We start from the raw sequence: 17,084 nt of genomic DNA, 5'->3' as shown, positions 1-17,084 counted from the left end.
AGCCGTGCGACCTCTACTACTGTAAGGTCGCATTACTTTTATCTTAGGAACTTGTGCAAAACCCCGCCGAGAATCGTACGATTCGCGGCGGGTTTCTAGCCTGCTCGCCCGATAGCTGCGGAACGGGCCGGTGTGCGCACACGCACACGCACACTGCCCGTTCTGCATTGCCGTAATCGGAAGCCCGCCCCTCAGCGGGGCGGGCTTTCGATGATCGCAAGTACGATCTGCCCGTCCAAGGTGGGCAGATCGTACGGGCTTTCAAGAAGCATACGACCATCGCAAGACAAAAGTCTTGCGATGGTCGTAAGGTGTATGGGCACCTTTAGATGGCACCTTCCATGGTTGTAAAGGATAAGAGCGGCCCCCCTGTAAATCAGAACAAGAAAGATATATATCTTTTTTCATTGGACTCAACTGAAACGAAGATCACTTTTTTGAAAATAGGTATCCCTGCCCTGGGGATACATCTTTTCTGCAATAAAAGCTTCTTACCTTTCTGCTCGCAAACCTCTTAAGAATGAACACTGAACTGTGCATGACAGGATGAATTAGCTCTCATTCCACATGTGTAGGAGTTACGTCATGCCAGGTATGCCAATTAAGATGGCTGAAAATGCCAAACGCATAAGAAGACTGGGCTAAGATGTCAATGCCGGCGAAGAAGTTTGCAGGCATTGCTCTGTTGGAAGAGAGGTAAATATAGGTGGGAAGTTCGCCTTTAAAAAAATATTTTTTTATGAATGTATTACAAAGATTCTTACCTGCAGATCCTGCCAGTAACAGCACTTTCTGTTGCAGACTGACAAAGCTACTGCTTCACAATTAGCGGAAGAGCTGTCAGCCTCCCGTGTGAGCTCTTTCAATTGGCTGTTGGGCTGCTGGAATGAAGTCATATTTCACAATTCCAAGCAGTACATCCTGTCCAGGTGACGGTTGTTAGACGGTACAGGAAGAGAGTTCCGTTCAGTTCCAACAAGCCCCCTTAGGGTTCAAACAGTTAAGGCATGTGTAGTGTGCCATGGCAAATGGTGAGTGTGGACAAATCGTGCATTGGGAGGGGCTTAGTGATGTATGGTTAAATAAAACCTACGCTTACTCACTTTATACATGTCACACATATGCCACAGTCCTTGTGACACAATAATTAAAGCATATTTTTGGGTCCAAGTGAGAGTCTCACAAACACATATAAACCTCAGCAAAATAAATTAAAACTCTTCCATTACATAGACTTTTCTGCACACAGAATATGGAGAAAAAGCTAACACTTTTTACCCCAGGTCTCGATGCTGCAGTCTCGGCCTCTGTTATTGCCGCCTTGGAACCTGCCTCTACTGCCTGTAAGAGAGATGCATCTGTCACTGCTTACAGAGTTGTGTGGCCAGTGACTACACTCCCCCTGCACTAAATGGCCACTATCCATTTCAAGTGCAGGTGGCTGAGATCAATGCTGGCCACAGGCGGGCTAGCTGTCATCTGTAGCACAGAGCCAAGGAGCAGTTTCAGAGCAATTCCCTCACTTGTGAGCTACAGATCTGACAGGAAACTAGGGACCAGGGGCACTCACTAACAGATGTGCTAGCGGCACCCATGCTGCAAATGTCTATTAGCACTAGGTTTAAAGGGAATCTGTTGAGGTGGAATTATAGGAGCTTCTATCACAAACTTGTTTCCACGATTCTTGCTCAGGGGGTGCCATCTTTCTTTCTTTTACTTCTTAATTGAGTCACTGAACTGGAACTAACCTGTGCATGTAAGCTGTCCTGAAGGAGAGAGATATAGTGAGAGGTATGTGAGATGTAAATTACTCTAATAAAGGAGACGTTTCCACTTGGAGTAGTCCTTCGCAGCTAGAAAAGTAAGGAAGTGATAGCAGAATTACGTTTCGAAACCAGCAGGATTATGGCAATGATAATGGTATGTATGTGTAAATAATAGATAGATAGATAGATAAATAGATAGATAGATAGATAGATAGATAGATAGATAGTTTTAAAAGTGTTTCTTGCAATCATAAAAATCTTACTGTAAAAATTAAGAACTCCGTCATAAGCAAAGACAGTATGTATGGTGCATTATTTACAAAGAATGAATGTGTTCAGTACACAAATTCCTAACTATTCAAGTAACTTTAGTCTACTTGAGTTTAGATCAGGGTAAAGCTGCCCATACACCTTACAATCATCGCACGACTTTCGTAGTGCGATGGATGTCAGGTCATTAAAATTTTGTACGATCTGCCCATCTTGGACAGGCAGATCGTACATGCGATCATTGCAAGCCCTCCCCGCTGAGGGGAGGGCTTCCGATCATTGCAGGGCTGAGCAGGCAGTGTGCGTTTGCGCACACTGGCCCGTACGGCATTCGTCTTCTGACCACGCCACCAACGTGGTTTTCAAGCGTGCTCGTTAGAGGAAAGTCGTACGGCCTTACAGTAGAAGCGGTCGCACGCTGCCCATACACCTGCCGATTATCGTGCGATCCCTGCACGATAATCGGCAGATGTATGGGCACCTTAAGAGTTGGGGAAGGTTAAAGGTGGAAATTCAATACAAAACAAAACAATGCTTAAGCATCACCTTCTGAATTCTATTTTCATATGGTGGTGGCCAAAGTGAGAAGGCAGATCTTTGATAATTAACATTTTAGATCCATTCAAGGGTTAGGCAGGTGATTTTCTTCAGAAGGTTTGCAGAGTTTTCAAACAATGGAAAGTCATACCTATATGGGAAGCTTAATTATTACAGTTTAAGCAATTCATCAAGCAGCTAAGGTTGACTGCTTGTTAAAAGTATTATGACTTTTATTTGTGACCGTGGAGTTTTCCCAACTTGTAGGACAAGCTGCTGACCTGCTGTGCTCATACTGCCAATATTTCTCGCATGACCTTGTTATAATCCTAAGTGCACCAACTCCAAATTGTTGTGGGATTGCTGTCACTCGCTGGTTAGCAAGGGAGCCACCAGTCCTGCCCACTGCGTCTTATGCCAGCTTTCCCTCTCTGTAGTTCGTTCGTGTGTCACCAGAAAGGCCTCTGGGTCATCATCTTGGACAAGAAGTGGACCATAGACTGTGTAGCATAACAATCCCCACCAAACAGCACCAAAGCATGTTGTACAAACCAGCCACAGGAAACCAGTGACAATGGTCCATTCACCACAGAAGTAGGGAAGACCAGTATCGTAGGTCCCCCTTCTACACTTACCTTTTATAGCCTCCCACAGGGTGCACCCACATCCACTGCATGCACCCTGCTAGTCACACCAAAAAAAAACAGTGTGCACTCCACCATGACATTATTAATACATTTTTAAAAGACACAAAACCCACATTTAAATGTCCCCACAAACAGAGAGGAACAATAATAATTTATTTCCCCAGTCTGAAAACAGCTTGGACCAAGATATTTCTTAAAGAGGCACGCTTTCTAAATGTTATGCTCGGGTACTCATCAACAAAATGTTGTATTATGGGGAACCTTGTTAAAAGATGCCAATGTTTTTATAATATCTGATGAATCTTGTCCACATAACTAGATAAATAAATACATTGAGTAATCAAGTGGATTTTGGAGGTTCCAGATGATATACCACCCTGAAACAAAAAAAGATCATGGGAGCTAGCTTTAACATGCCTGTATGCCTTTTTTTAAATATTTTATGGCTATAACTTTCATCATCCTTAATTGTTAATCTTTAGCTACTGTGTTTCTTAGTGCAATGCAAGCTGATCATGACTGGTTTGGTTGGGTTGGAAAGGGGGGGAAGGGGGGTATCAGGGTGTTGTACATACATAACATACTGTAGCGTCCTAACAAGTAAAAAGTCACAACACCCTGCTTCAGTTCTTCTCTTAGGCCTGGTTCACACATAGGCATTTTTGAGCAGTAGAAAAAGTGCTTCAAAACACTGAACCCAAGAAATCCCATGATTTTGAATGGTCCCTGTTCACACCTGAGCAGCAAAATGCCAAATGCATAAAAAAGTACACGAGTTGCTTTTAGCAGTTTGCAGCTCGTTTTTACCCCATATACTTCAATGGTAACGTCAGGAAACGCGTGACAGAAGCATGTTGCACATTTTCTGTTTTTGTGCGTTTGTACGCATTCATCCATTGACCGCAATGTTAAGCTGGCAGTCAAAACGCATACACGCAAAGAAAATGTGAAAAAGTGCATAAACATGCAAAAAAGCAAGCTGAACCCGTGCGCACAAACACGCAAAAACGAATACTCCCTGGTACACGGAGTCTAAAGTGCCCTCAGCCCTAATGAAAACAGTGCATCAAAATGATAAAAATATAAAAATGCTTTGGTGGGTGGATGTCAGTCATGAAGAGTTGGTGGTTCTAGGCAGACTGCACATCAAATCTTCATAAATGATTAAGAGGGTTATAGGGCTCATCTACTTTCATCTCCTGGCTGGGAGACAAAGACAGAGGAGAAGAAGTGTAATGCACCTGTGAGGCCCGGAGAGAGAGGAGTTGCAGTGTGGAATGCCTTGGTAAATATATAAGCATACCTCTGTTGAGGAGGAGGGTGGGATCAGTTAGCTCAGTGCAAAGGGGCAAAGAGGATATGTGAACCTTGTTTAAAAATGGGCGTCAGCTAGGAGAAAAATGTTTGTGTTATCCCCTTCCGTTGGTGCCCTAAGCATGTGCTTATTTTGTGTAATGGTCAATCCAGCCCTGTTTGTGACTAACATTTGCCATTCCTACAACTTCTCCTTCTTCCTATCTATCCCCTTATTATATTCATATTATTCCATTTCATTGTCATCTCTTATTAACTCCTAATAGCTCTAATTATACATCTTTATATCTCTTTACACCACCTTATGTGAAGGGGGACAAAAAGGGGTAATGTGAAAAGAATTCCATATTTACATACATTAAAAATCACAAAGCCATTCCTACACCTGAAAGAAATACAGAACACGTTTTGGAACCCCACACAGGGAATGTGAATTGCCCTAGGTTACTTTCAGCAAACAGATTAAATCAAACAAGTCCTTCTACTATGACCTGTTTTCAGGCGGTGATTAACACATTTTTGTGTTAATGTGCTAAAACATTTTAGGGAAAAAGGTTAACTCTTAAATGGGCCATCTGTTTGTACTATAAGTTGTCAACTCTTTCCTGTATTGACAGAAGTGGAAAGGTTGAAGGTCTAAACATACTGTATATGCTGATTGACATGCCTTAAAAAAAATCAGTGCAATATGTGGCCTTTTTATTGCTAGGGCAGTTTAGAATTGATGCTTTCAGGGTAATTCATAGCCAGCCTCTTCAACTTTTTCATGCGGAGGCAGCAGCCAAATAACCAATCCAAAGTGGCTTATAAGGAACAAGCTGATATACCGAAAAACAAATGTCATCCCGTATAATGTCTGGTATATAGCATACGTCATCATATAGAAACATCTGGCGCATGATGTCCATTGATCGTCATCGGCCCCACTGGCTCTCAAAATACCTGAACAATGCCTGCATCCAATCAGATTGTTCAGGTATTTTGGTAGCCAGCGGGGCTGACTAGCAAGATACGGAAGCTTGGCCCAGTGGGAGATTCCTCCATCCACACAGTTTAGCGTAGATGGAGGGAATGTGTAGCGCTTTTTCCATCTGACCATAGAAAGTCTGCAGATAATCTATAGGTGTATGGCCAGGTTAAGCAATTTTGGTCAGTCTGCTAGCCCTCCTGGCTGCTGCAGTAACAACAAAAAATGGCAGTTCAACCCTACAAATAGCTATCTCTTCCCTAAAATGGGTTCTCCTGAGTCCATCCGGCTGCTGCCTCATTGCCACTTCCATCTCCAGCTGCTGGGGAAGTTCTGCATGAGCAGAAATGCTGATTGCTCAGGCAAAGTTTTGGGTGGAGATCCAGTTTGTTGCACGCATTTACTAAAATGCTATGCTTATTTAGAATAGAAAACTATGACTTCCTTGTCATGTAAATGTTCCAAGTTTGTTTTTAAGACACTATGCAAATATTTATATATACTGTTTTGCTTGTGAAATAACTGCTGTAGCTTGTAAAAATAGTTCAAGAATTGCCATTGACTAAAATAATAATTTTTTTTAGCAATGAAGACATTCCTAAATAACAAACATTGTTTCCTATGAATTCCTTTCTATTTTTTTTGAGAGATAATTGATATGGATGATCAGATTACAGTATGTCCTCCTCCCTTTAAGTGCACATTGTGAAACCTCTTGACACTTCAGGCTAAACGTTGATCAAATGCTCAGTGCCATTATGCACAGTGGACCTTTCACTACAGTCTCTAGTGTAGGAGTCCTACAAAACTTTACATCTACCATCGAGATTCTCCAAAATCTATGACAAGACACAAGGCGGAAGCCGAAGAGACCTCTCCTCTGTCAGGCAAACCTCATGGAATTAAGAGACTGTTTCGTCAACTAGTACCTTATGGATTCTGTTATGAGGCAAAGAAGCAGCTTGAGTTGGCCATACCTGTGGTAAGAATGTACTTCAATTGATGTATTTTTACAGAATGTAGCATTCAGATTTTTAATGGTGCCATATTCTAAATATGATTGATCACCAAGGATACTACTGCACGATAAATGCACTCCGTGTCGGTTCAATTGTGAATGTACAAAAGGCATCAATAATCATTATTAAATTGTTAAAGGCAAAAACACTGTTAAAGGGAAACCACTTTGCTTATAGGTGGTATGCATACTCAGAGTGGGTTACCCCAACGTAATTGTCTGCACAGCTAACAAGTCCAGCTAGGTATTAATGAGACTAACTAACCAATGCACCAGGTTGTTGACAGAGTGGTCAGGTAGCACTTCTTTGGGAAGGCATGTTCACTAAACAATGATAGTATTCAGAAAGGACTTTTTGTAACTGCAGTTTGTGAACTTTAAAAAAAAACAGCTGTTAGAGTTAAAGGGTATCTATAGTCAAAACATAAAACAAAATATGTATTTCTATAATGAATTTGCATAAGTTCCTAGTCCTATTAACTTTATAAATCTAGAAGTTTGTAAATGTATTGAAGATGCCCACAGTGTGTACTTCATCAATGGAGTGACACGGTTTCACCAAGCCCTATGAATATGCACTTTCTTTTGTCACTTGTCTGAACAATGTAACATTATCATTGCTTGGTTGGGGCAATGCACGTGGGCTATGTAGTCTTGAGTAATCGAGATTATATCACCTCAAGCAGCAGGGAAAGAGACCCAAAGCACACTAGGAATCCAGGAAGTTGTTGAAATAACTCTAGTATGTATTCCTATTACAATTCTGATGTTATAACAAGATAGTATATGCTTGGACTTTACAACTCCTTTAAGTTTCCCTGAAAATTATTATTGAAATGTCTTACACATTTTCACTTGCTTGCTCTCCGTAGGCCCTCGTGAGCGCAAGGCCTAATGCGACCGCCTAATATGCCTAATTAGAGAGCCGCCTCTGGCTTGAACTTTATAACTCCTTTAAGTTTCCCTGAAAATAATTATTGAAATGTCTTACACATTTTCACTTGCTTGCTCTCCCATATTTGCACCATATTTGCAGGGGTATTATACACTGTATGTGTGTATGAGTTCTTCCTTTAGTGACCAAGTATCTGCTGGTCATCGAATGACTCATAACATAAGCCACCTAATTTCAGTGTGAACAAACTGATACACTTTTCATTCTTCTTTCTAACGTCCAAAGATGGTCATTTAATTGTTGAATTCATGTTGGCATTTTGCTAAACATCTGTGTATAAGCACTACTTTGACTTAAAGAAGGAGGTGTATACCCCAAAATCTTGTCCTGAAAAATTAACTGGTAGTAAAAATTTAAAAAAGGGTATTTTCTTATTACAAGCACACTTATAACAACACTAGTACTTAAAGGAGAACTATGAGGTGAGTGAATTACACTCATTCCCACAGTTAGAGCCAACCTGTGACATTGAAACTGTCACAGGTTGGCTCTATTAATCGGAAGTGAGTGAACACATACCGTTTCCTGGAGAATCGGAGAGGGGAAGGGGGAATCCATGCGGGGAGCACAGTTGGCTCTGCCTCTAGATAGGCCGAGCTCTCTGTCAATCAGCCAGCTGGGTGGATCTCGACAGTAATGTCGGGATCCGTCCCGGCTGAGGCGCTCTGAGCATATAGTGGGCAATAGCCTGCTATATACTGAACTTTGGGTCACGGGAGGATGTTAGTATATGTCCTCCCCTGACCCTAAATAGAACTATGGGATAAAAAGGTTACCACATAGTTCTCTTTTAACTATGTTAAGTGCATTGATACAGTTACAATCACGATCGCTACTTAATAAAACTATGCATAGAAAGATTTTTTCTTTAATACACATTGATAGGGTTGACCACTTTGATGTTGGTTTTTATTGGCTATTTTGGTTATTACTAAAAATATGGACCTTTTTTTTAGGACAGCGATGTCACTAAATGCAACTAAAATGAAAATGGCTGTGGAATTGGGAGTATTTTTTACCATCACTAAATACCTATGCACTCACATACAAACACTGCAGATGATATAAAAGCTTCACTCCAAGATAAAATCATGTATAGATGTATATTGATCTGTGCAAATGGCAAAATCCCCTGAATTGTCTGTCACTAATGCATTTAGCTCAGTTCATTACTGGGTAAAATGTGTAAAAGGGCAGAGGTACAGGAGATTTTGCATTAGCACCAGACTGACCATTAAACACCTGTAATGGCTTCTATCCTAAAGTGAGGCTTCCCTTTTCTCTACAATGGCTGCATGTTGAGCAATGAACGGACTGCTTGGAGAGCCAGCGCCTAATTGTGTTTGAGGTGTGGGTATATAATTATATACAAAATCTAAGAATATAAGAAAAAAATATATGCACATGTATACAAAACAAATATCTAGATTTGTTATTTTAAAAAAACTTTACATTAAAGAAATAGGGGTTTGCCAATGCTGGCCTCCTTTGGAAAACACTAATTGCCTGTCTCTTATGGCAACACTCTGACTGGGATTTCAGTATATCTTCTTTATTTGAGCCCCTAGACTCGAGACTTAAGCGAGCCCCTTGAGCCCCTAGACTAAAGCAAGATCTTAACCCTTGCAATGCCGGGATAGCCGCAGTGCAAGACTTAGTTTTGTAAGTACCTCCACCCCTGTCTATCCCTCCATTGAGCGCTGGAAGAACGGAAAGGGGAGGGGGTAATCCCTGCAGGGAGGGGTGACTGACAGTTGTATAATATGCATTTATTAAAGCAAATATGATTGATTGACATTTTCATTTTCTTTTAGTTCTTATCTCAAATGATGGTACTGCTTGTATTGATTGTGAGTTCTGTGTTCTGTGGCCATTTAGGAAAAATTGAATTGGATTCTGCTATGCTTGCTTCAGCTGTAAGTATTTACTTGTTTGGGAGTTTTTTTTTACCATTCGTCTTTTTTTTTGTTTAAAAGAGAACTATGGGGTAACCTTTTGTCGCCATAGTTCTATTCAGGGTCACAAGAGGACATATACTAATGTTTCATGTGACCCAAAACTCATCATATAGCGGGCTATTGCTATATGCTGAGAGCGCAGAGGTGTGCCACAGTCGGGGCGGATCCTAACAATACTGTCGAGATCCACCCCGGAGGCTGATTGACAGCTGCCTGCCCCATCCATTCCTCCAGTCATCGCTGGAGAAACGGAGAGGGGAATCCCCGTGGGGAACAGTCTCCGCTCTCTGCAGGGAGAGGATCAGAAAGTCAGTGATCGGCTCACATAATGATATTACAAGCAACTTCATTGTCTCAGTCATTATGTATAGTAATTTTAGGTAGATCTTGTATATGTGTGTATTGAATAATACTGGTATATCAGTAGAATCTCTAGGTTTTATTTTCTGTTTATGTATATCAGGGATCACTAAATGGCAGACTGCGGTCTGGACATGGACCTAGCAGCGGTTCTGTCTGGACCATGATTGCCAACCTGCGCTGGGTTATGGCTGGCTGACAGTGGATATGACGGCCTCCAAGGCCATAACACGGTGCAGGCCCCGACCCTCTGTTTCAGTCTTTGGCTGTTAGGACTGCTGGATTCCTAGCAACCAATAATGTCAAGTAGGGCCGGCTTCTACAAATAAAAGTGATCTGGGTGGCTTTACAGCCACCCAGATCACTTGTATTAGCCATGATCATGCCCCCCCCTCACCTAGTGGTTTCAAATCCCTTGCTCCTCTGTGCGGGCCCAGGACCAAGGCACAAAATGTCAGGATGGAGAGCAGGAGCCGACTGGGGAACATCCATTCCCCGATCTGCTCTGCGATCACAAAAGCATGAAGCACTGCTGTCAGTGATTTATGATTCAGCTGTGAGAAACTGAAGTGCCAGGTATACAGATTGTCAAGCACATTCCTTGATGATGTGTATTGAAGTGAAGGAAAGATATCAGAGGTCTAACAGATCCCGGAGGTCTCCATAAAGAAAACCTGTCACCTCCAAATGCTATCACATAGGGACTTGTTCTCCCCTTTGTGATGGCATAAGTTAAGTAAAAAAGAAAAAAGTTATAGAAAAAGTAAAAAAATAAAATAAAATATACAAAACATTTAAAACCAACACTGCCTCACATCTGATTCCAATGAACATGTTCCCATAAGGCATGCACATGTATGTAAATGGGGGGGAGGGGTGTGTGGAATTTCTAACAAAACTATTCTAAAAAAATAAACAGTGCGATGCACCACGATCAGAGCTTTAGCACTGTGCCTGGGAACACACACCAGCAGCTGTGCATTGCAGTGCAGCTACTGGAGTAAACGTAGCCTAAATGGCGGACTGTGGTACGGACACGGGACTGAGTGACCGTTCTGTCCAGACCCCGATTCGGACCTTGGCTCAATTAACATTTTATTCACCGGACCCACTTGAATTTTAATTCACTACCCCAATATACTGTATATCATGGCAGCAAATCTGTCTGTACCTCTAGTAACACATCAGGAAAAATGGGACAGGGCTTTTTAGAAATTGCATCATTGCTAAAATCTGCAAGGCGCACAAATGTATCCATATTTTTAGAAATAGTCTTTTATATGAAATTTCTATTTCTCTATACTGTATATACCTCCTATGGAGCATTTGTAGCATTCATCAGAGTACACGCTTACATAGTTGCACTCTACATGTAGGAGTCGGGGGCTACATTGGCTACTCAGACCCAGGGATTATGACCACACTTCTTTGAGAAGAAGAGAATTGCATTGTATTATTATGCAATATGATTACAATAGTGCAGTATGGTTTTTTTTTGTAAGAACCCCATTATATTTGTGTAATCAATTTTTACAATGCCACTTCATTGTAAGACTAAATGGTTCCCCAATCTATCTCTTTTCCACATAGGTCATAAATATAACTGGCATATCAATCGGCTCTGGATTAAGTGCCGGATGTGATACACTGATGTCCCAGGTATTTTTTATATATGCACCTTATTTCAGAATACACTTTCTCACCCCTAAGCCAGATATGTATATTGGAATACCATGGTTACATAGCCCAGTCCATTCATTAATTTGTGGATCTAGCTGTCTCTTCATCAATGCTATATTTAGGCACCATGCTGCCCTAGGCACACCTGAATTAGAATGCTCTCGTGTGCAAGGTCTTTGAGTCATGTGATTATTTTAGTAAAAATTACTGTTAGAATGCACAGCATCATCAGCTTCATATGCAAAATCTGTTATCAACTATACAGACCACCAAACAAAAGAAAGAGCTATGAATTAATGCTTGCTGAAATATAAAGAGCCTTAGGGCTCCTCTCAACTCCTTCCCTATTCATATTCTTCTTCTTCTTCTTATTTTTATTACTAAGTTCAAAAAATCACCAAAATATACATAAGAAAAAGGGGGCTGCAGTGCAGAAAGTGTAATTTGTTGCTTATAAGCTGCCAATATAGTCCTGTAATGTTTCAGGCATCCCTGCCCTGCCACAAGCTAATCACACTATACATTTACACAGCACATAATGCATGGAACCAGATATGACACAAAAAGAAAGAAAAAATGCATAGGACAATGTAACATAGACAAAAAGTTATAACATTATGCAGCAGGTGTGACTACTCATAAAAGTTCAGTTAATCTGGAGTCAGTCTCCACAGTCACGCAGTGAGCGTCTCTAGAGGAAGGTCCCTTGGCCTTAGTCCAAAGAATTATCTGAAATGAAAACAAAATAAACACATTTCAGAGAAATAAGTATAAATCAAATGGTTAAGAACATGCAGTGATAAAGTATTTAATTTATGAATGCAAAAAACGTCAAAGCAGTAATACAACTGTTACTTTGTCTCAGTCTAGGAACCTGATCTATTATCACAAATTTGAAGGTTTTTTCCACTTCCGCAGGCAAAATTGAGAAGACCCCAATATACCGTATGTTTATTATGTGTTCCTATTCACACAGCATAACTATACATTTTTAAAAAGATATTTTTTAGCTTTCAGATATCTCTATTTTGCAGGCCTTGGCAAGCTCCTCTCTTAATGTCAGTAACTGGAAACTCTGACTCCCCTTATTGCGATAAAAGAAGCCTTTGTTTGGACAAGGGATGTTCAAATCCAGTTGACAACTGATAATGTGATCTGCCAACACAGTACAGACAGGTGTAATGATGAAAAAAAAACATTGAAACACTAAAATAAACACTCCTCTCCCCATTCCCCTTGAATTCCAGAGGGAGATTCAGCAAAAAGAAAAATGTTTCTTTGAGAATTGAACATGTTTTAAGCATTTTATTTATTTTTAACTGATGCTATGTGAATGATAAATATGTAACAAATATAACATAGGTGTTATCCCAGTTTAGCTACACATGTGGAAATACCCTTTAAGGGCACTGTCCCTATGTCCTGACAATGCACAAGAAAATCTGTTGACAAAATCTATGAAACTGACACACAAATGGGATTCTCTATTTCTTCATATCACTGGCCTTTTAATTTTTTTTAGCAAATCTAGCAAAATTGACACATTTCAAAGGACTTCCCTTCTCAGTAAACTGAGTAACCTTGAAATCTATAAGATCACTACTAGGAGTTGGTAGTGTTGCCCTGACAACAGTCCTCTCCCTTCTATTGAAAATGTGTATTTCGCTGTTTGCCTGGAGTTTATATCAACTTCCAATAATTAGCTAGCATAATATTAACTACGATTATCATATCTGTGTATGTGTATACTCATTCTTTCAGACATATGGCAGCAAGAATTTGAAGCGAGTGGGAACAATCCTGCAGAGAGGAATTCTTATTCTAATGCTTTGCTGCTTCCCTTGCTGGGCAATATTAATTAATACGGAGCAGATCCTTCTACTGTGCAAACAGAACCCAGATATCGCCAGGTTAGTGGTATTGCCTTCTTTTGTTTCACCTTCATTAAACAAAATGTATGAAGCAATAACACATGTAGGCACAGTGGCACAGTTGCTAGGACCTCTACATTGAAGCACTGAGGTCCCCAGTTTGAATCCTGATCAGGACACTAACTGCTTGGAGTTTGCATGTTCTGCCTGTACTTGTGTGGGTTTCCTCTCACACCCCAAAGACATGCTGGAAGGTTTATTGGCTCCTGTCTAAATTGGCCTTGTATGCATGTGACATAGGGACCTTAGGTTGTAAGCTCCTTTAGGGTGGGGACTGATGTGATGTGGATGTTCTGTATGTAAGGTCATGCATAAATATCTGTAATAAATGTTCTGAGCTAAAGCTGAACTCTAGTTTTTTTAGCCACTCCCCACTCATATACTCAATGCAGCTTTTTTTTTTTTTTCATAATGCATTTTTTCTTGGGGTCTTGTGGCAGGTCATGAGACATCTTAAAGTCTCCCCAGGATCCTCTTCTCCCTGTGGTGGTGGTGGTGGTGGTGGTGGGAGGTCTTCAATACTGCAGAGAAGTGCTGATGTAAAGATGTCATCGCAGTTCTCTGGGCTATTGTACTGGGAGCCGAGGTTGATGTGTTAAGGCATCCGAAGGGGGTGTCTCCATGACTGCTTGGGCTCACAGGAAGTGGGCTGAATGAAGCTGGCTGTTATTCAGTTCAGAAGAGGACCGAAGGCAGAGGGGAGTTTCTCCCTGGACAACACTGGAGACAAGGCGAGTATTGCAGCAATAGCTGCATTTTTTATTTTTGAAGCAGCTGGGCAAGTTGTTTCAAATTAAATAAATAAACAGAAGATCTGCTTTAGGGCTGGTTCACACCACACACAGTGCGTTCCAGAGCAGTCAGGCCCTGGAACGCACTGTATCGCATGCCGGCCAGCTCCCTGCATTCACAGTACAATCGCCCGCAACCAAACGCGTGGCACATTACTGCGTGTGTACCGCTCCAGTGCGATCAGCAAAAATGCGGAATGCACTATTGACTTCAATGCACCGTCACACCTCCTCCCACCCCTGAATGCAGGGAGCCGACAGAAGTCGATACAGTGCATTCCAGAGCCCTTAAGGGAAATCAAAAAGTATTTATTCGAAGGCTTCATTTGCATGGGGCGTGTTGCTCCGTATAGCATTAAGAGCCCATTTTTCATGTGCCCGAGCTGCGTGGAGAAGCGTGTGGGTAATTCATGTAATTCTATGCAGACGCAGGAGCTGTGCGCCCCCACACGCTGCTTGCGGCAGCTCCGAGTATGACAGGCACACACTATACTGTATATAGACATGGATCATCAAGTGCATCTGAGGCCCTAGATCAGTGATGGCGAACCTTTTTGAACCCGAGTGCCCAAACTGCGACGCAAAATCAATTTATTTATCTCAAAGTGCCAGTGCTGAAAATAAGTTTAGTATTGCAGTTTGGGCGCTCGGGTTTAAGAAACCTTCAACATCACTGCCTTACGGCCTTGTACGGCTCTCACGGGGGAACCGAACGTCCCGGATCGCCTCTGTAGTCGGGCCGTCACAATCAGGCAGCTGTGGTGACCTCTAAACAGGCAGATTAGACGGCCACTTGCGGGGGCCTCCCGGGGTCCTAGCGAGGAGGAAGCAGCCGTCTAACCTACCTGTTTATTGGCCGCCTCTGCCTAATTGTGACTGGCCCGGATCGCATACCAAGGCGATCCGGGTCAGTCGGATCTATGTCAATTGGAGGTCCCTGAACGCAGTGGTGTATTCTGGTTTGGGGCTGCCCTAGGCAAGGCAAAACTGCAGTCTGTCGGATCTCAGGGGGGCTGTGCAGGATCTGTGGGGGGCTTGCAGGCTGCAAAGCCCCCCACAGATCCTGAAAACCCCCCACAAGTTCTGAAAAGCCCCCCACAGATCCTCCAGAGACCCCCTGAGACCCTGCAGTCTGCCAGATCTCAGGGGGGCTGTGCAGGATCTGTGGTGGGCTTTGCAGGCTGCAGAGCCCCCCATGGATCCCTCAAAGCCCACCAAAAGGTATTGCACAGCCCCCCTGTGACTCTTTGGTGGGCTGTGCATAATCTATGGTGGGCCTTGCCAGTACAGTGCTCCTACCTTACACGGGAAGCCCAGCCTTCAGTGCTGCTTTGGCGCCCAATCGCCTCAGCTTCGCCGCTCGACTGGCCCCTTGGCGACGCCTCCTCCATCGTGGTCTCTGCCTTTGCCTCCTCGGTCTTCACAGGCCTCTTCCATCTCCCCCTGTCTCATGCCGCTCCGTCCTCGTCTCCTCACGTCCTCTTTCATCTCCGCCTAAATCTACCTGTGTCTTCGGCCCTGTCTCATGCCGCTCAGTCCCCCGTCTCCTCCCATCCTCCATCTCCGCCCCATCTCCCTCTTTCTGTCTCCTCACGTCCTCTTTCATCTCCGCCTAAATCTACCTCTGTCTTCGGCCCTGTCTCATGCCGCTCAGTCCCCAGTCTCCTCCCGTCCTCCATCTCTACCCCCTGCCGCTCGTCCCCCTTCTCCTCCTCCTACTCGCTCGCCTGCCGATTTCTCCGCCTTCGACATGTCGGCTGCCTTAATGTTTTGGGGCCTGAACGTGGGCTCGCGTGCCAGCAGAAAGGGCCTCGTGTGCCCTCCCTGGCACGCGTGCCATAGGTTCGCCACCACTGCCCTAGATTTTCTGTGTGCAGATGTCAAAATTTGGAGCTGCAGGAAAACAGCGTGTGAGGGTGCACAGCTCCGGTATCTCCTTGAAGTTACATGAGCTGCCCACATGCTTCTTCCAGCAGTTCCAGACGCATCAACAACCACCCCTTCACGCTGTATGGAGCAACACACCCTGTTTGAATGACACCTAACTCCACAATGACAAAAAAAATAGGCTCTGTGTAAACAATAGATAATGAGTGAATGCGGATACACTTTTGGTGCATGGTCTCTCTGTCTGAGTTTTCAACACTCCTCCTGCTGTAATAAGATGAAAATCACTCTGCTTGCCACATTCTCTGTAGCACAACCTTCATGCATTTATGTCAGTTCTTGATGTCAGTTTTGAAATTCTACTTGCAATGTTTCTGTAGAATTTGTCAAACAGAAAATTAGAGGTGCATTTTAAGTAGTTCTTCCTTTCTTACATTTGTTTTGCACAGTGCAACACGCTGAACAGGCGAGAAGAGCAACAACAGCCATATAAGTTGACAATATGAATTGAAGTTTATAAAACACATATGCATATTATTTTTTTTAGGCTAACGCAAAAGTATGTGATGATCTTTTTACCTGGTCTACCTGTAAGTTTTGTTCTTGTAATAGATCCTGTCTCTTGTATCTGGGACATATTTCTATATTCACGTTTTCTAATTGTTTTAGATAATAATGTTGTAGTTGTTTTTTTGTGTGTTTTTTTTCAAACTTCACCTGTGTTACCTTACCTGTGGTAGGGTGGGCTGCCAAGAGGTGCAAAGTCGAAAGAGTAATTTGTATTTGTGAGTATAGCTGCAAAGAGTTTTGAAGTGATTGTCAGGCAAGAGCATAAACTGGTTCAGGACAGGCAGTGTTCAGGCAAGGCTGAATGACAGGCGTAGGTCTAGGCAGATGCTCTTCATGCAGGAGATCAAGGCAGATTGCAGATAGAAAATTGATCAGGACCAGTGACCAGAACAAGGATTCAAACATGTTTCAAAATCCACAAGGAAAGACAGAA

The 17,084-nt window shown here is 42.6% G+C and overlaps 1 protein-coding gene across 1 annotated transcript in view; it reads left to right on the top strand.

The window, feature by feature from the left end:
* The first annotated feature begins 646 nt into the window (after positions 1 to 646).
* Positions 647 to 17,084, top strand: part of LOC108793169 (multidrug and toxin extrusion protein 2-like) — a 35,423-nt gene continuing 18,985 nt past the window's right edge. The window contains exons 1-6 of the mRNA XM_018564110.1: positions 647 to 696; positions 3,011 to 3,077; positions 9,289 to 9,390; positions 11,383 to 11,451; positions 13,234 to 13,382; positions 16,629 to 16,671. Coding sequence (XP_018419612.1) covers positions 647 to 696; positions 3,011 to 3,077; positions 9,289 to 9,390; positions 11,383 to 11,451; positions 13,234 to 13,382; positions 16,629 to 16,671 — 480 coding nt within the window. The remainder of the gene's footprint in view (positions 697 to 3,010; positions 3,078 to 9,288; positions 9,391 to 11,382; positions 11,452 to 13,233; positions 13,383 to 16,628; positions 16,672 to 17,084) is intronic.

This window comes from Nanorana parkeri, unplaced genomic scaffold (assembly GCF_000935625.1).
Source record: "Nanorana parkeri isolate BGI_ZX_2015 unplaced genomic scaffold, ASM93562v1 scaffold726, whole genome shotgun sequence".
Classification (NCBI taxonomy): Eukaryota; Metazoa; Chordata; class Amphibia; order Anura; family Dicroglossidae; genus Nanorana; species Nanorana parkeri.
Note: the sequence above shows the minus strand (reverse complement) of the source record. Positions and strands in the feature narration are given on the sequence as shown.